The following is a 19,174-nucleotide window of genomic DNA, read 5'->3' as shown; positions in this document are numbered from 1 at the left end:
AAATGATCAAATCATAACAGAAATTTAAAAATGTCCTCTTGAATTATGGAAGCAGAGGTGCCCCAACAAACACTCCCAGAAATCAATCAATCAGTGAGTCATTGAATAGAAGGAGAAAAGAAGTCACAAGGCACAGACAGGAAGTTGCAGGAAGTTGCAGCCCATTGGTCCCCGCCCCAGGGTCTCAGTTATTCCTTTCTTACATTACTAGTCAGGGCACTCATTTTCTTAAGGTGGCGGCTCTGAGGAGTATCGATGGAAGCAGCTCCGTGGAGGGAGGGCCTGGCTTCCAACTCCTCCTACAAAGCAGCAGTAAGACGGCAGGGTGAGAAAACAAAGACACGACAGGATGGAGGGAGCAAGTAGAGACAGGGGATTAGGGAGGGAGGGATGGACCCTGCAGGCAAAACTGCTTGAAATGATGTCGTTTCAATACTGTAACAACACTACAACTCTGCATTACAACACAGTTTTGCCTGCTGAGAGACAGTACAGGGGAGAGGAATATAAGTATATGGAGGAAAGGGAGAGGGCTATACAGGGGTAGTACAGGTATGAAGGGGAGTATAGTAACATGTAACTATGGAGAGGAGAATGGAGAGGACTAGTATATTAACATGTAACTATGGAGAGGAGATGGAGAGGACTAGTATATTAACATGTAACTATGGAGAGGAGATGGAGAGGACTATAGGGAGTATATTAACCTGTAACTCTATGGAGAATAGGAGACAGTCAGAGCTCACAAAGACAGAATAGGACATGGGTAACATGGGTAGTTATGCAGGGTGGCAAAAGAAGCACCTAATGGATGGAAGGTCACTACTACCTATGCTACAGACTAGCTAGGACAGCTGAGCAAATACTATAGCAATACTATAGATCCAGGGGCGCAACTTTGGTTTTAGAAGTGGGGGGATATCACTTTTTTTTAAGTATTATTTAAAAAACTTTTTTTTATCCTTTCGGATAAACACTCCAAACAGCCTACCCTACCGCTCGGAGGCGTCCGCATGGTCCTAAATCACACTGTTGCCTACGTTTGTATCACATTCCAGGGGTGACAAAAATGCAATTTCAGAATGTTGGGGGGACATGTCCTCCCTGTCCCCAGTGAAAGTTACGCCCCTGTATAGATCTCTATGAAGCAATCATGATCTCCAGGAAGCTGAACTGAAAGGCATGTCATCTGGGCTGCTGAATTTACATCTTCAGAGACAGTGAATAAAGCTGAAAATATTTTCTGACAGCAGAAAATAACTGACAATGAAATGATAGAAAAATGAACTGAGAYGGGACAAACATAATCAAATAAAGGGGAATAAAAGCATTGAAAACAGCCTGAGGTGTAGGGAACAACTGGTCGATTCAGACTCGGAGGGTTTGGTGATGACCGTACCTGGCTGTTAAGCTTGGACACCGCAGTGGCCAGAGCGATGTCTGGACGGTGGACCAGGGAACCTCCATGGGCAGCCTCCTGGCGAGCCTTCTCACGGTAGCCAATCTACCAGACACAATATACAAACCATGAGTGGACTGGACAATACAAGGATAAGGGGATACCTAGTCAGTTTCACAAATGAATGGATTCAACCCAAATGTGTCTTCCGCATTTAACCCAACCCCTCTGACAAACTATCAGTGGGTAATGCACAGACAGACTGTCGTGATATGACTTGTTTTGATGCCTTTGATGGCGTCATGCTGAGAATGTAAACAACAGCATGAATATTCATCTCAGAGAGGTAAACAAATACAAAATCCCTTTAATTTAGCAAAACAGGCTAACAGGCTTCGCCACTGTGTAGGCTATTCACTGTGTACTAAACACTCACATTGCTGGCGAGCTTGGAGGCCTGTGTAGCCCTCATGATGTCTGGGCTCATAGCCACAGAGGTGTAGTTGAGCTTGGCCTTAGCCTCCTGCCTGTAGGCAAACTAGAAATGGAGAGAGAGGAAAGAGTGATATTTGTGACAACTGCTGATGTAAAAAGGGCTTTATTATTGCATTTAATAGACTGACTGATTAATAACAATCAATTCTATAAAACATGCATGAACTATTGAATGTCTTTAATATAGGAGATATACAGTACAGTCTTTTTATAGAAGAGGAATGTGACTGACTTACATTGCTCTGATTCTTGGCTACGTCCATGGCGTGCTGCACATCGGGAGGCACTCTCATGTTATTGTACTTGGACTTGCCCTTCTCCTTCTCAAACTTCTGCTTGTACTGTTTCTGTGGACAGAACAGCGGAGACAAAGACGTCAAAGGTAACAAATGGCTCAGGACTGTATAGTCTTGGGAAGTCTCATTCACTTTGTGCGAGAAATCTGGAAATTAAGGTTCAGGACTGTATTCCAGCTCTAACTAAACAGCTGGTATGGGGGAGACTGACCTCGCTGACCAGTTTGCCCATGTCCTTGGCGTGGATGGTGTCACGGGTCGTGGGCAGAGTGGTGAATTGTCCGGTCTGCTGCTCCATCTTGCCAGCCAGCTTGTATTTGCTCTGAGGACAGAAAGAAAACCAAGGACTAGTGTCAGACTGGAATCTGATTGGGCGTCGTACAAACCACATTAACATACTGTACAGTTACATTCATTATAACAAGTGTTCTTGAGATATTTTGTGACAAATTCCTCGTTCATCCATAAATGAAGGTTCTCATTATGACATTTAAGATCTATCTATAATAACTATACTGTAGGTTAGTAAGGAAAGTCATTTATTGGCAGTAATAAACATTACACAGTAAGTATCTGTAGTTGTCATGTGTTTGGTGTTTTCTGTTTCTTACCTCAGATGCCAGAATGCGCACTGACTTGGCATGAAGGTTAGTAGGAGTGTCCAGAACAGTCTTATACTGACCCTTTGCCTTCTCATACTTCTCTCTGTATTTCACCTGGTGGACAGAACAAAGCACCACAATAAACACAGGCTTTTCTTTACCTTCAGATTTCATTTCCATGTGTCAGAATAGAATAGAACAGCTTTATTTTGATTGGTGGGTGGCAGGTAAAGGAACAACTACTCACATTGCTTAAGTCAGCATTCATCTTAGCCAGGACGGCTAACTTGTCGTCCACGATGGAGATCACACAGCCCTTCATCATCTCCTTGTCATACGTGTACTCAATCTGAGGACAGCAACACATGCAGCACCGGTTAGACCAGAAGAGCCATGTCAGGAATCAGTATAGAAACCTGGGCCGGTGTTTTGTTATGTGTGTAGCTAAGTCATCTAAGTCACTACTGTTTTTAGGATTGTATTCTTCTACATATAGTTTTTCATGGACTCTTAGAAGATGAGCCCCCTTGTGGGCTAAAATACATCCAAACAAACATCCAAACAAACTAAGGTCTGTAGTGCATGACTCACATCACTCTGCTGGAAGTTGGCCTTGGCAGCTTGGATAAAGTCAGGTCTGTCGACGGTCCAGATCCACTTGTTCTTGGTGGCCTGGTACTTCTTCCTGTAGTCCAGCTGGAAGGAGACAAATCATACAGGAACAGAACAGTGAGTGAAGGGTCTGCCTCAAGAAAAAACATTTCAGAAGGGTGGAAAACATCAGGTATAACGCCTGGCCCTAACAAGCCAACTTCATTCACTAATACACTCATTCATTCATTCATTCATTCATTCATTCATTCATTCATTCATTCATTCAGAAGTGGTGTTCAGAGGTAAATGGATAGGAGGAGACGAGGAGTACTGGAAGAGAGAGAGACTCACATTGCTGATGTTCTTGTAGGCTTCCTTGGCAGCGCGGATTTCAAAGGAATTAGGGTCCATGTTGATCTGGGCCTTGCTCCTCTCATATACCTCCTTGTACTTCAGCTGAGACAAAGGAGAGAAAAACACACTGATACAGAACCAGGGATATGACTGTACCTGCCTCCATCTAAATCTTAGACATGTGGTTGTAAGGCTTTCCACTAGATAGCATAGCCACAATGTCTAAATTGGCAACATCGTAAAAAATCATGAAAATATTAGCTTTATGGTCTTAATTTAAGGTTAGGGTTAGGCATTAGGTTAGCAGTGTGGTTAAGGTTAGGTTTAAAATAAGATTTTAAGAAGAGCAATTGTAGAAATAGGTGGGGTTTATGACTTTGTGGCTGTGTTATGTGTGAAATGGAAGGCATCCATTTTGAGAGTGTAGAGTACATACCACGCTGGTGATCTCCTTGACCTTCTTCATGTGTGTGCTGTGTGGAGTGTCATGGCCCAGGGTGTAGCCCTTAGCCTTGTTCTTGTTATACTCCATCTTGTAGACATTCTGGAAAAAGTGATGAGAAAATGTTGCAAGTCACAATTATTCAAATATAGTGTTATGTTGATAAATACACAGTAGTAACAAAATCATACATTTATACATTATATGATTTTATTAAATATTTATTTAATTTTGTTACTTTATTTATTTTTCTGAGAAGAGGGAGACCTTAAAAAAAGTATCTTTAACTGAATGTTGTGTGACGAGGTGAACTCACGTCTCTGATGGCTTTGCTGCGTTTGTGGCTCTCATGCTCGGGAGTCTCCAGGATGGAGGTGAACTTGCCCTTAGCACGCTCATACTGCTCCCTGTACTTCCACTGTGGTGATGGGGGCAGGACACCAGAGTTAGAAACACTCACACAGGAGACAATACTGTCAAATCAGTATCAACTTACCTTATTAACAGTGTTTCAATTATCTATAGATGATCTATGTGCTTTGCAGATTGATTTTATGAGTTAAGTTTACATGGCTTTATCCATTCCTGATCAAACTAAATGTATGTGCTAAAAAAGATAATGACATTTAAAATGTAGTGTAGCATGAAAAGGAGATTCTGTGAAGCGTGACTACAGTACATGTCAATGTAATGAATGAATGCAATGGGAAGACACCATGCACAGGTTGGAACATGCTTTATGGAAACATGCAACACAATGAAATGATGTGCAAAGAGATGTCCACAAACACACAGTGTGAGAATGAAAACAGTGGTTTTCTCATGGTTCATTTTCGTCAGCTGACGTTTGATCAGCTCGTCTGCTTCTACACTGAGTCCTACTGGTGAGTCTGTTGCTATTTCAACACGATTAGTACAGACTAATGATGGTTGTATTTATTTAATATCATTTGGATAAAAAATGTGAACTTAAATAAATGAAAATAAACAAAACTATTGACTTTGTCATAGGAAATATGTATTCCTCATTTAACATACAACGTCTTTCTAGACGGTTCAGTCTGTACTTGTGATGTGGGTTACAGGGAGCGGGATCATAACTTGGGATGAGCTGGGTAGCTTGGGTTCAGAGGTCAGTGGAGATTCAAGAGTGTTTCTGAAGCAGGGAGGAAAAGATGTCCAGAATTTGACAAATGTGGTGGTTGGCGGCAGGTAGCCTAGCAGTTAATAGCGTTGGGCCAGAAACCCAAATCTGTTGATGTGCCCTTCAGCAAGGTAGTTAACCTTAATTGGTCCTGTAAGTCGATCTGGATAAGTGCTTCTGCTAAATGACTAATATTGAAATGTGAAAAAATGGGAGTGAAGGAAGCTAATGTCAATTAGGAGTTCAGCATGGGTTTCCACAGCTGAAGTTAGCTAGTGCTGAGGCTGGGAAGACAACTGCAGCAGGAGGGAATTGGGAAAACTCTGCGAGGTGAGCTTGGTTGGTCTGCTGGGCCGATGGACGATTACCTTACACTGCTCGCTGGACTGGTAAATGGCGCTGAGGATGTCTGGGCGGAGCAGCTCATTGCAGCCGTTCTTTAAGAGCACCCTGGCCCTGGATCTATATTTGTTCTGTCCACGGAGGGACACACTAACACACACACAGACACAGCATGCTGAGGACAGGGACAGGGTCAGGGGACAGGACGGAGTGGACTGGAGAGGAGCTGCGGAGATCCTAGGCCTGGAGTCTGTGTTGTGTCCTCCTGATCTATTCCCTCAGAACCATTACATCTGGTTCAATCTGGTTCAATCAATCAATCACATGGGCTTTTTTTATTAGCTTTTATGATTTTGTCGATGCTTTTAAAAATGTTGACATTTGTCACTAAAACTGACGTGATAAAGGGGTTCAACCAAGTCTACGGGTTTTGACTCTGAGTGCACAGATCAAGGAGAGTGTAGCCGCTCACTCAGAACACCCAAGAGGGCTATTTGAGTGACAGAGTACGACACCTGCTGCGTGAGGAAAAAGAGAGAGAGAGACGTGAACACGAACAACCATGGACATTATATCCATGCGACTACGACCTCCCGCAGGCCTGCAGTCAGATGACCTCATGCACCGGGCTCAGAAGCAGGCTATCTGATAGGCCCAGAGGAGGTAGAGGCGGACGAGGGCGGGGCTTAGCAGGGGGAAAATCATAGCTTTACCTGGCTATTCTTGGCGTTCTCCTTAGCCAGGAGGTTTCTAGGATCATCCAACACACTGGTGTACTTATCCTTGGTCTTCTCATAGGCTGCTCTATAGTGCCTCTGCTCAGAACGTCAAAAAGGAGTTAAAGACAACTGACAAACAAACAGGGAGCTGTGACAGGGGATAAGAAGACTACAGGAAAGAAAGCCAAGGTTAATCCCATGTGAGGAATGAACTGCAGAGACAAAAGAAACTTGAGTGACAACAACACGGTATTGTGGCTAGGATTACCTCAGGAAGAAGCAAGGTGCATTCATCATTACAGAAGATATTCATAACGTTATGAACTAATCATGACCATCTTTTACCTTCAAAGCTGAGAATCGAAATGAGATGCAGTAGAAAGAAAACACATGTTATACTCATTACTGCATCTGTTTTTCATAAGATAATTTAAATAAGATCAAATCTATCCAGTATATCCAAATTGAAACCGATATGAATTTGTATAAATGTGTTCCAAAAGTGCGTCTGTGACTTACATCGTTGATAATAACGGAGGCATTCTTGGTGGCCTGGAAGAATGGAGTGTCACAGGTATACTTGAAGTGGTGTCTGTTCTTCTCGAAAGTCGCTTTATAGAGTCTCTGTTTACAAAAGAGAAGAGGAGAAAAAAGACTGGTGGTTATGGAAGACAAAGATACAGTAAGATCTGAGGTTTTTATTGTATTTGCAGCGGTAGATGATTTTCTTTACCTCACTGAAGAGGACCTTGTTCTTCTCAGCCTGGACCATCTCAGGTCTGTCCCACACGTAGCAGCCAATACCCTTCAGCCATTCCAGATCCTCCTTGTACTTGATCTAATATTGGACAGAGAAATTAATGGTGTGGGTCATTCATAAACACATACAATTATTCTAATATGCTGAAATGGACAATACAATTGTTTTATGGTAAACTACCCATTCTAAGTATTCAAATGTACTGAAACTGACAATACAATGATTCTGCTCTGAGGGTATTTTCTGTTGTTAAGGGGACGTCACTCACATCGCTGACGTTTTCACCGATGATTCTGCTGTGGAAAAACTCGGGACGGTCGGGCATGGATCTCCATGTACCCAGAGAGTTGATGTACTTCTCTCTGTATTTGACCTGTGTGAAGGAGAGAAAGAGAAGTGTCTTATATCTGTATGATAACATACATGTATACAGTATTTGGCTAAATCCACATACCAAAAGTCTGTTTAATGGGCCAAATCATCCTATTGGATGGCTCTGAGCCAGAAGGCAAAGCTGGTTGAAACGACTTAGTGAATAGGTTGAAAGAGATTACTGGTTGTAATGATGTAATTTCAAACAGTTTTGGTAGCTGGGGAGATCTTTTCTAATTGGCTGACATACTGACCTCGCTGATGTCATCGGTGACCCTGCGGTGACACACGATGTCCAGGGCATCCTTGACGCTGTGGTAGTGACCCTTGGCCTGCTCAAAGCTCTCCTTGTAGCGCAGCTGGAGAGAGAGAGAGAAAGAGAGAAAGAAAGAGAGAAAGAGAAAGAAAGAGAGAGAGAGAAAGAGAAAGCGAGAGAGAGATGGAGAAAGAGAGAGAGATGGAGAAAGAGAGAGAGAAAGAGAGAGAGATGGAGAAAGAGAGAGAGACAGGATAAAGAGTTAGAGAGAAAGAGAAAGAGAGAGAGAGAGAGAGAAAGAGAAGAGAGAGAGAAGAGAGAGAGAGAGAAAGAGAGAGAGAGAAAGAGAGAGAGAGAGAAGAGAAAGAGAAAGAGAGAGAGAAAAGAGAAGAGAGAAAGAGAAAGTGAGAGAAAGAGAGAGAGAGAAGCGAGAGAAAGGAGAGAGAGAGAAAAGCGAGAGAAAGCGAGAGAAAGGAGAGAGAGAGAGAAGAGAGAGAGAGAGAGAGAGAGAGAGAGAGAGAGAGAGAGAGAGAGAGAGAGAGAGAGAGAGAGAGAGAGAGAGAGAGAGAGAGAGAGAGAGAGAGAGAGAGAGAGAGAGAGAAGAGAGAGAGAGGAAGAGAAAGAGGAAAGAGAGAGAGAAGCGGGAGAGAAAGAAAGAAAGAAAGCGAGAGAGAGAGAAAGCGAGAGAGAGAGAAAGCGAGAAGAGGAGAGAAAGCGAGAGAGAGAGAGCAAGAAGCGAGAGAAAGCGGAGAGAGAGAAGGAGAGAGAGAGAGAAGCGAGAGAGAGAGAGAGAGAGAGAGAGGAGAGAGAAGAGAGAGAGGGAGCGAAGAGAGAGAGAGAGAGAGAGAGAGAGAGAGAGAGAGAGAGAGAGAGAGAGAGAGAGAGAGAGTGTAATAGGTCAGTCATTTGTAAGAAGGACAACTTAAAGACCAAAGACAGTAGAGGCGGAGGAGGGATCACCAGAGAGCATACTCACATCACTGGATTGTAGGTAGGCCTTCTTGGCCCGGACCAGGATGGGTGTGTCATGGATGCTAGTGTACTTGTGCTTCATCTTCTCATACTGATCTTTGTATTTGATCTGGGGACGAATCAGAGGAGAAGCTGTGTTAGAGCAGCGGTGAAGGGCAAATACTATGGTATCATATTGGGACGTGATACCCAGTATGGTATACGCTGGGTTGTAAGGACGAAAAGTGTTTGAGTTAAATTGCGTTAGAAAGACTTACCTCGCTGAAGACCACCTTCATAGCCCTGGCGTGGTCCATTATGGGGGTGTCCACCTCCGGAGTGAAGTGGGCCCTCTCCTTGGAGGCCAGGTCAGTGTACATATACTGCAGTTATGAGAGACATTAACAAAAATGTCAGAAATCACTTTCTTTGTACCTCATTTTTGTCATTGTTGTGCTTTAAGTAGGTACCAATACAAATCTTAACACAGATATCAGTCCTCCTAAGAGTTTACCAGGTTTATTGTATCTATGAGAGCTAAATTGACTTGCCTTGTTGCTGAGCTGTTGGGCCCATTTGACTCTCTTGACATCGAGGGAGTCCAGGGTGGTGGTGCACTTGGTCTTCTCCACATTGCCCTGGGCTCTGTACATCAGCTGAGGACGAGAGGTTAAAGGTTAACATAGCCACTTAACACTGCCTATTCAGACAAAGACAGACCTGTTAAACCATATTATAATACGGCAAAACTTCCATTAAATGCTGAGTCTCCAACAAGCAACGGCCTCGTATAATGGCAGTTTTACTGTATTCTGTTAATATATTGTATATTACAATATGATATATTAATAATATATATATATATGTGGGAAATGGTGGGCGATATAGTAGAGAGCATGACTCACGTCGCTCATGTGGGTCTTTAGCTCAGTGACGCGCTGGTACTCTGGTGTGTCCAGGACCACAGTGAAGTTGGCACGGTTCTTCTTTGCCTCAACTTCATAGTTGGCCTGTTGTGGTAAGACAAATGAATATGGATTAGCATGGAGCAGATATATTATAGACAGTATTTGCAGATTGTGTATACTTAGCTAATTACTTAGACCAATCGCCCCATGAGGAGTGTAATCCATCAACTGATTGGTGATTGAAGCCATAATAAAATGAGAAAGAAAGGAACCTACTCTAAACTTGGTAATGTTGCGGACAGTAGACATCTCAGGTGTGTCATACAGGAAGCAGCCAATGCCTCTCAGCCACAGAAGGTCCTCCTTGTATCTCAGCTGGTGATGGAAACAGAGACCCAACGATTACATTACTGTATAATTATTCATTAGGCATGGAGGGAAAAGTAACAATAAACCATTAACCCTTCTCATATTCTCACTGAAGTTAACTTAAGTATTCATTGAAAAAAACATATTTCAGTAGTTGTATAGCCTAAATATTGCACGTTTCAGAAGTTGCTTGGCTGCTTTGTTTTCGGTGAGTGAACGTTATTGGGCCACGTACGTCACTGGTGATCTCGTTGACGTGGTTACAGTGTATCATCTGGGGAGTGATGCCCATGGGGATCATGGTGCCTCTGTCAGCAAAGTACTTCCCCTTGTAACACAACTGCATGGGACAGAGGGAGACACACAGCACTTAGAACATGTGGCAAACTAACTTCACAGCAAATAGAACAAATAAATCCATCGTTTTTAAACAAAATGTCTCTAAATATAATGAATGTACAGAATGAATAAAAAAATAGATATAATCATGATGAATTAGACTTGTAGCAAGCATCAACACAAAGCCATAGTAACAAACATCAATGAGCCATAGTAACAAACATCAATGAGCCATAGTAACAAACATCAGTGAGCCATAGTAACAAACATCAATGAGCCATAGTAACAAACATCAATGAGCCATAGTAACAAACATCAATGAGCCATAGTAACAAACATCAATGAGACCATACAGTAACAAACATCAATGACAATAGTACAGGAGTGATAATGACAGGATGACAATAGGTCACGTACGTCGCTGACGGCCTCCTGGGTCATCTTGACCTGTCTGATTTCGGGTGTGTCGTAGGTGGTGTGGATCTTGCCCTTGCCCTTCTCATACAGCTCACGGTACAGACGCTGGGACAGACAGACAGACAGAGAGAGAGGGGAAATAACATCACTACTACTACGCCACAAAACAATCCTTTTAATAATACCAACATACCAGAGTCTTTGACTCTATAACGATTCAACATCTTTCAAGGGATTCATAACAAAAAAATATATAGATGGATCATCAATCAAATTAAATATTTAATAAATGATTATATTTTTCCCAAATAGTGAGGGAAGAGTAGCAGACGTTTGTAATCCTACCGGGTTGGTGACCTTGTTGGCGTTCCTGATGTTGACGAAGCTGACACCTTCTGGGTCCATGGTATAGTTCGTAGCCTTTGACTTTTCATAGTCATTCTTGTACTTCACCTATACAACAACACAATTCCACGAGTGAGGTACTACGATACAAATCCAATATATTACCATTCTACCATAACTACACATATAGGCTTCCTTTAATTCACCTACCGTACACAACACAACACTGTTCCTAGTGTAACTCTACTACATCCATCCAGTCATCCTACAGTACACAACACAACACTGTTCCTAGTGTAACTCCAGCTACATCCATCCAGTCATCCTACAGTACACAACACTGTTCCTAGTGTAACTCCACTACATCCATCCAGTCATCCTACAGTACACAACACAACACTGTTCCTAGTGTAACTCTACTACATCCATCCAGTCATCCTACAGCACACAACACAAACACTGTTCCTAGTGTAACTCTACTACATCCATCCAGTCATCCTACAGTACACAACACAACACTGTTCCTAGTGTAACTCTACTACATCCATCCAGTCATCCTACACAACACAACACTGTTCCTAGTGTAACTCCACTACATCCATCCAGTCATCCTACAGTACACAACACAACACTCCTACAGTATGTGCCTCTCATAACTGAAACTTTGCATCTGAATAGATCATTATTATTTTATTTTTTACAATGACCTCACGGAATGTGAATGGTTCATATTTTATACACAATGTAACAAATTGATGAACATTTGAAGAAAATAAAGTGTCTCTTACGCTGCTGGCAACAATGGAATTTTGTTTCGCCTGCTTCATGAGAGGATTGTCGTGGGGAAGAGAGTAGCCAGTGGGCATGAAGTTCTTGTTGGCCTCTTTGTACAAGTTCTGAAGAGAATAAGGAGAGGGGTAATCAGAAGAGGACATAAGATATGAGAATCATAATAGAAATTACAGTCAGCGTTTATATCCAGAAACAGTTTGAGGGAGTAGTTACTATCTATGAATCTTTGAAGTTATGAGTGATGTATGCTTTATAAGAGTGTACTTAAAGTAAAGAAATTATCAAAGAAAATAAGTAAGAATTGAAAACATCTTACATCACTCTGGTTGAAGTTGGCCAGGCGTGCCCTCTCTGTATCCACGGTGACAGCGGGGGAGGAGTTAGTTCCCTTGACATTGGTGGCGTAGTCGTGACGGTAGTGGAGCTGAGAACATGAGAGGATAGAGGACGAATAGGGGAGAACTTAATATGCTTCATCATTGAACGATCTGGCCTTAATGTCCATGTACTCTTGTAATCTCCACCCGGCACGGCCAGAAGAGCACTGGTCACCCCGCAGAGCCTGGTTCCTATCTAGGTTTCTTCCTAGGTTCCTGCATTTCTAGGGAGTTTTTCATAGCCAACATGTTTCTACATCTGCATTGCTTGCTATTTGGAGTTTTAGGCTGGATTTCTGTATAAGCACTTTGTGACATCTACTGATGTAAAAAGGGCTTTATAAATGCATTTGATTGACTGATTATTATGAAAATTATTTTAATTCTTAACTTGAATTTGTTCTTAACTGACTCGTCTGATTAAATAAGGGTTAAATAAAACATTAAGATGGTGATATAGAAGTAAGAAGCTTTAATGACAGTACTCACATCGCTCAGGTTCTGAGAACTCAGTTTTGCTGTCTCATAGGTAGGAGTGTCGATGACCACAGAGTAATCCTTGAACGCCTCAATGCCCTTGGCTCTGTACTTGTTCTGGAAGACAAGAACAAACATACAAATACATCCACATCTTTGTCCACATCTGTGGGGTGAATCTGATTCCTACAGTCATTAGATTAGGAGAGGAGAAGAGAGGAGGACAGGAGAGGAGAGGAGGAAAGACGGATTAAGAAAGATAGGTGAGAGGCATGCGGCGGGAGCATACATCGCTCTGCAGTTTGTCAGCAGCCTTGACTCGCAGGATCTCAGGGGTGTCCCAGGCATAGCAGCCAATTCCCCTCAGCCAGTTCAGGTCATCCTTGTAGAAGATCTGGGGAGTTACAGAAAAATAACAATCAGTTAATGAAGTCATAATGACAAGCAAGAGGAAGTACAGAATTAATGCACTATAACTTAGAACTACATAATATAATGAACTACACACATATAACTGTTAGTTTAGAAGTCATTTCCAATAGTAGTTACTTTGTCTGACACATTCTACCAGATCTTAAATGAACGACTACACCCCAGAAAAAAAAATAACACTAGGTCTTCCTGAAGAACATTTTTTTTATATACTGTATAAAAAATATTATATATTTTATTTGAAAATAATATTGTTTATAATAAGTAAGAATAACACATTTTATCCAATTTAATAATTTAACTTCACATGAAACTGTGATTAAATGCAATGTGAAATCACAATAAATACAGTTTTCCACATAAAAAAAGTGTATTCAAATATGAATTGTTCAGATGACTCACGTCGCTGAGCTGCTCGTTGACCTTGCGTGCCTGGACGTACACCTGCATGTCAGGCATACAGATCCACTGGTGCAGGTGCTTCCTGTAACCGATCTCACTGACATGGTTCTGGGTTTGACGGGCTGAAACGACATCTAGCATATCTGGGGGGATGTGGTTCTTTGCCTTGGTCTTCTCATAGTCCGCCTTGTACAAGCGCTATATGTAGGGAGGGTACATAAACCATTAGGTGTGTCTACATTTCCATGATCAATGTGTTTGACTGCCATATGGAAAGAGTAAAGAGGCGATCATGAAAAAAGGCAACAAGACTCACGTCAAGACCCATCTTTCCAGCTTTGAGGCAGCGGAGAGTTTGTGGGTCGTCCTCCAGGGACTTGGGCAGGGTGTAGAGGGACTTGAACTTCTCATAATCCTCCCTGTATTTAACCTATAGGGAAGGGGATCATATGGGTTGCTTTGAGTAGTGGGCTTTAACAATGTACATGCAACTTTTATGTATGTGATAACTGATAAACCAAATGAATGACATTGAATCTTAGGGATCCAAAACAACAACATTAAACAAATGATGAATTCTCAATAAAGAGCATCAAAAGTAAAAAAAAAACGTCTTGGACTACTAAAGGCTTTTAAGTTGGGTGCAATGTTGAACTCACATTGCTGAGGATGACCTTCTGTTGTTTGGCGTGTTTCAGGGCGTGGGAGTCTGATGGCAGCGTGTAATCCTTAGCCTTGATCTTGTCCCAGGCAGATGTATATGTTTTCTAGATGACACAAAACGAAAGATAAACATTCTAAATACAGCATTTAAAATCCTAATAGGTCATTTGGAGACATAGTGTCTGTCGACAGTAGAGCCACACTCACGGTGCTGTAGATGTGCTTGAGGTTGGCATTGTGTGCGTAGTCGTAGGTATCCAGAATGGTGGTATAGATATGCTTGTCTTTCTGGTAAGCCTCCCTATAGTTCAGCTGTGGAGATAAAGAGCATATGTTTTGATACAAAGCGGATTTTAAACATTTTTATACTATTAGAAGAATTGTGTAGTATGATGCAGTATAGTATAGATTTCTGTATAGTACATCTGACACTCACATCACTGGCCCAGGTGTGACCCAGGAGAGCAGTCACGTAGACAGGGGTGTCTGTCACGATGGAGTAGTTGTTGAATTCCTTCTTACCCTCCTCCTTATATTTGATCTGTGAGAAAACAAATGTGAGAAGGTTAATAAACCATGGTCACGTGTGGCTCAGTTGGTAAGAGCAAGGTGCTTGCAATGCCAGGGTTGTGGGTTCAATTCCCACAGGGGACCAGTATGAACATGTATGCACTCACTACTGTAAGTCGATCTCGATAAAAGCATCTGCGAAATGACTAAAATGTAATAGTCTCCAAGCAGGAATATCCCGTTTTAAATAGTCTCTTATCACTATTATGATAAAATATACTATTTATTTAGTATTTATGATGGACAGGTAGTCAATCATTAACAAACGAAAGACTAGGGGAGTCATTGGTATAAATTACAGTAAGTGTGACAGAGGTGACGTCTCTCTTTGTACTCACATCGCTCTGCAGCAGGTGGGCATTCTTGGCACGGACAAGCTCAGGTGTGTCCCAAACATAGCAACCAATACCCTTTATCCAGTTCAGGTCTTCTTTGTAGTACACCTAGCAGACAGATAGACAATACCACAACGCAGAGATCAGATCAGTTGGATTTATTGGGATTTTACAAATACTGTGATAGTGTACGGTAGTGTAGCTAACTAAGGACAGCAGAGGGATGAGGAACAGATGAACCTACATTATAATTACTTCTATTTGTTTCTTAAATACAGCATGTCATTGTATTGTTTTTAAACTATATATATACACTGAACAAAAATATAAACGGAACATGCAACAATTTCAAAGATTTTACTGAGTTACAGTTCATATAAGGAAATCACTCAATTGAAATAAATTCATTAGGTCCTAATCTATGTATTTCGCATGACTGGGCAGGGGTACAGCCATGGGTGGGTCTGAGAGGGCTTAGCCGCCCCGACAGACAATCCCGCGAGTAAAGAAGCCCGATGCGGAGGTCCTGGGCTGGACCTGGCACGTGGTCCTGGCACATGGTCTGCGGTTGTGAAGCCGGTTGGACATACTGCCAAATTCTCTAAAACGACGTTGGAAGCAGCTTATGGTAGAGAAATGAACATTACATTCCCTGGCAACAGCTCTGGTCGACATTCCTGCAGCCAGCATGCTCCCTCAAAACTTGAGACATCTGTGGCATTGTGTTATGTGACAAACGGCATATTTTTWAAGTAGCCTTTTATTGCCCCCAGCACAAGGTGCTCCTGTGTAATGATCATGCTGTTTAATCAGCTTGTTGATATGCTACACCTGTCAGGTGGATTAGTTATCTTGGCAAAGGAGAAATGCTCACCAATAGGGATGCAAACAAATGTGTGCACAACATTTTAGAGAAATAAGCTTTTTGTGCGTAGGGAACATTTCATGGGACCAACACTTCACAAGTTTTTTTGTTCAGTGTATTTTTTCACTTATTTGTAAAGTATGTTTTGAACATGTGCGAAATACAACATACATCACTCAGGATCTCATTGTTCTTGCGGGCTCTGATAAGGTCCTGCTGGTCGGGGTGGCAGGTCCAGTTGTGCAGTAAGGTGCGATACAGCACGTCACTGAGCATGTCCTGGCACCTCTTAGCCACGATGTTGGGAATGATGTCAGCGGGGATGTGGTTCTTGGCCTTGTTGGTATTATACTCCTTCTGGTAATTCCTCTGGAAGAAAGAACAGGGCACTGTGTTCAGATCTCCAGATACGTGGATTATTTTCAAATCAAAAATATAATAAAATCAAATGAAAGCATATGTGTCACATGCACAGGATAAACGTGGTGCACAGAGTACAAAATGCATACCTGCAGGTTCATAAATTGCAACAACAAAATAAGATTAGAAGTAAGTAAAGCATATTCAATAAAATAAAATAACAAATAAGTAGGAGAACCTGACAGAACTAAACATATGAATAGGAAAGTATATCTAAGGAGTAAATATGGCATATTCCAAGTTCCAACAGAGTATAATTGTTAACTTTATTTATACAGGTAGATTTCAGAACAAATTCTTAATGACGACCTGCTGTTGTTTTACTGTATATTTGGCGACTGTAGCGACTGGATTATCATGTGTGCGATTTACTAGATTATACTGTGTAAGTGATATCTTATTATATGTGAACATACCATTTTTTTTATTTAACCTTTATTTAACTAGGCAAGTCAGTCAAGAACAAATTCTTATTTACAATGACAGCCTACCGGGGAACAGTGGGTTAACTGCCTTGTTCAGGGGAAGAACGACAGATTTTTACCTTGTCAGTTCGGGGATTCGATCCAGCAACTTTTCAGTGACTGGCCCAACGCTCTAATCACTAGGCTACCTGCCGTCCTGAATATGCAGCAGTATCATATTTTACTAGATATACTAATGATATACTATAGATATACTATAGATATACAGTAGATATATTGATGTATTATTGTTGTATCATATCTTACTAGATATGCTGTAGATATATTATATAATTATAGTAGTATTATATTTTACTAGATAGACTAGATATACTATATTATTATAGCAGTAATATATTACCTAGATGTACGGTAGATATACTATAATATTATAGCATTATCATATCTTACTAGATAATCTGTAGATATACTATAGTATTATAGCAGTATTTTATTTATTAGGTATACTGTAGAAACAGCGACTTCGGAAAGTATTCAGACCCCTTGACGTTTTCCACATTTTGTTAGGTTACAGCCTTATTCTAAAATTGATTAAATCGTTTTTTTTTCACTCATCAATCTACACACAATACCCCATAATGACAAAGCAAAAACAGGTTTTCGAAATTTTTATTCAGACCCTTTACTCAGCACTTTGTTGAAGCACCTTTGACAGCGATTACAGCCTTGAGTCTTCTTGGGTATGATGCTACAAGTTTGGCACAGCTGTATTTGGAAAGTTTCTCCCATTCTTCTCTGCAGATCATCTCAAGCTCTGTCAGGTTGGATAGGGAGTGTTGGTGCCCAGCTATTTTCAGGTCTCTCCAGAGATGTTACTGTAGATCGGGTTCAAGTCCGGGCTCTGGCTGGGCCACTCAAGGACATTCAGAGACTTGTCCCGAAGCCACTCCTGCGTTGTCTTGGCTGTGTGCTTAGGGTCGTTGTCCTGTTGGAAGGTGAACCTTCCCCCCAGTCTGAGGTCCTGAGTGCTTTGGAGCAGGTTTTCATCAAGGATCTCTCTGTACTTTGCTCCGTTCATCTTTGCCTCGATCCTGACTAGTCTCCCAGTCCCTGCCGCTGAAAAACATCCCCACAGCATGATGCTGCCACCGTAGGGGGGGGGGGGGGGTCAATGTAGGGATGGTGCCAGGTTTCCTCCAGACGTGATGCTTGGCATTCAGGCCAAAGAGTTCAATCGTGGTTTCATCAGACCATAGAATCTTGTTTCTCATGGTCTTAGAGTCTTTTGTTGCCTTTTGGCAAACTCCAAGCGGGCTGTTATGTGCCTTTTTAATGAGTGGCTTCCATCTGGCCACTCTACCATAAAGGCCTTATTGGTGGTGCTCTAGAGCTCTGTCAGAGTGACCATCGGGTTCTTGGTCACCTCCCTGACCAAGGCCCTTCTACCCCGATTGTTCAGTTTGGCTGGGCGGCCAGCTCTAGGAAGAGTCTTGATTGTTCCAAACTTCTTCCATTTAAGAATGATTGAGGCCACTGTGTTCTTGAGGACCTTCAATGCTGCAGCAATGTTTTGCTACCCTTCCCCAGATCTGTGCCTCGACACAATCCTGTCTCAGAGCTCTACGGACAATTCCTTCTACCTCATGGCTTGGTTTTTCCTCTGACATGCACTGTCAACTGTGGAACCTTATATAGACAGTTGTGTGCCTTTCCAAATCATGTTTAATCAATTGAATTTACCACAGGTGGACTCCATTCAAGTTGTAGAAACATCTCAAATATGATCAATGGAAACAGGCACCTGAGCTCAATTTCATGTCTCATAGCAAAAGGTCTGAATAAGGTATTTCAGGTAAAAAAAATTGCAAAAATATCTTAAAACCTGTTTCACTTTGTCATTATGGGGTACTGTGTGTAGATTGCTTAGGATTTTTTTTGTTAATTAATTTTAGAATAAGGCTATAACGTAACAAAATGTGGAAAAAGTCAGGGGGTCTGAATACTTTCCGAAGGCACTGTATACTATAGTATTAAAAACTATAGCCCATAAAATTGTCAGAGACTCCAGTCACCCAAGTCATAGACTGTTTTCTCTGCTACCGCATAGCAAGCGGTACCGGAGCGCCAAGTCTAGGACCAAAAGGCTCCTTAACAGCTTCTAACTCCAAGCCATAAGACTGCTGAACAATTAATCAAATGGCCACCGGACTATTACATTGACCCCCCCCCCCCCAATTTGTTTTGTACACTGCTGCTACTCGCTGTTTATTATCTATGCATAGTCACTTCACCCCTACCTACATGTACAAATT

At 41.8% G+C, this 19,174-nt stretch overlaps 1 protein-coding gene across 1 annotated transcript in view; it reads right to left on the bottom strand.

The window, feature by feature from the left end:
* Window positions 1-19,174, bottom strand: part of LOC111959502 (nebulin) — a 96,419-nt gene that overhangs the window by 18,605 nt on the left and 58,640 nt on the right. Inside the window, 35 exon segments of the mRNA XM_070437765.1 lie at window positions 204-299; window positions 1,400-1,504; window positions 1,836-1,937; window positions 2,131-2,241; window positions 2,402-2,512; window positions 2,802-2,906; window positions 3,040-3,141; window positions 3,384-3,488; window positions 3,738-3,842; window positions 4,177-4,284; window positions 4,499-4,600; window positions 5,695-5,799; window positions 6,907-7,011; window positions 7,121-7,225; window positions 7,416-7,520; window positions 7,774-7,878; window positions 8,752-8,856; window positions 9,005-9,109; window positions 9,278-9,382; window positions 9,632-9,736; window positions 9,911-10,009; window positions 10,239-10,343; window positions 10,760-10,864; window positions 11,105-11,212; window positions 11,893-12,000; window positions 12,213-12,320; window positions 12,763-12,867; window positions 13,040-13,144; window positions 13,585-13,782; window positions 13,901-14,014; window positions 14,244-14,351; window positions 14,455-14,559; window positions 14,684-14,788; window positions 15,156-15,260; window positions 16,189-16,386. Of these exon segments, the coding sequence (XP_070293866.1) occupies window positions 204-299; window positions 1,400-1,504; window positions 1,836-1,937; window positions 2,131-2,241; window positions 2,402-2,512; window positions 2,802-2,906; window positions 3,040-3,141; window positions 3,384-3,488; window positions 3,738-3,842; window positions 4,177-4,284; window positions 4,499-4,600; window positions 5,695-5,799; window positions 6,907-7,011; window positions 7,121-7,225; window positions 7,416-7,520; window positions 7,774-7,878; window positions 8,752-8,856; window positions 9,005-9,109; window positions 9,278-9,382; window positions 9,632-9,736; window positions 9,911-10,009; window positions 10,239-10,343; window positions 10,760-10,864; window positions 11,105-11,212; window positions 11,893-12,000; window positions 12,213-12,320; window positions 12,763-12,867; window positions 13,040-13,144; window positions 13,585-13,782; window positions 13,901-14,014; window positions 14,244-14,351; window positions 14,455-14,559; window positions 14,684-14,788; window positions 15,156-15,260; window positions 16,189-16,386 (3,873 nt within the window).

Source organism: Salvelinus sp. IW2-2015, linkage group LG36 (assembly GCF_002910315.2).
Source record: "Salvelinus sp. IW2-2015 linkage group LG36, ASM291031v2, whole genome shotgun sequence".
NCBI lineage: Eukaryota > Metazoa > Chordata > Actinopteri > Salmoniformes > Salmonidae > Salvelinus > Salvelinus sp. IW2-2015.
Note: the sequence above shows the minus strand (reverse complement) of the source record. Positions and strands in the feature narration are given on the sequence as shown.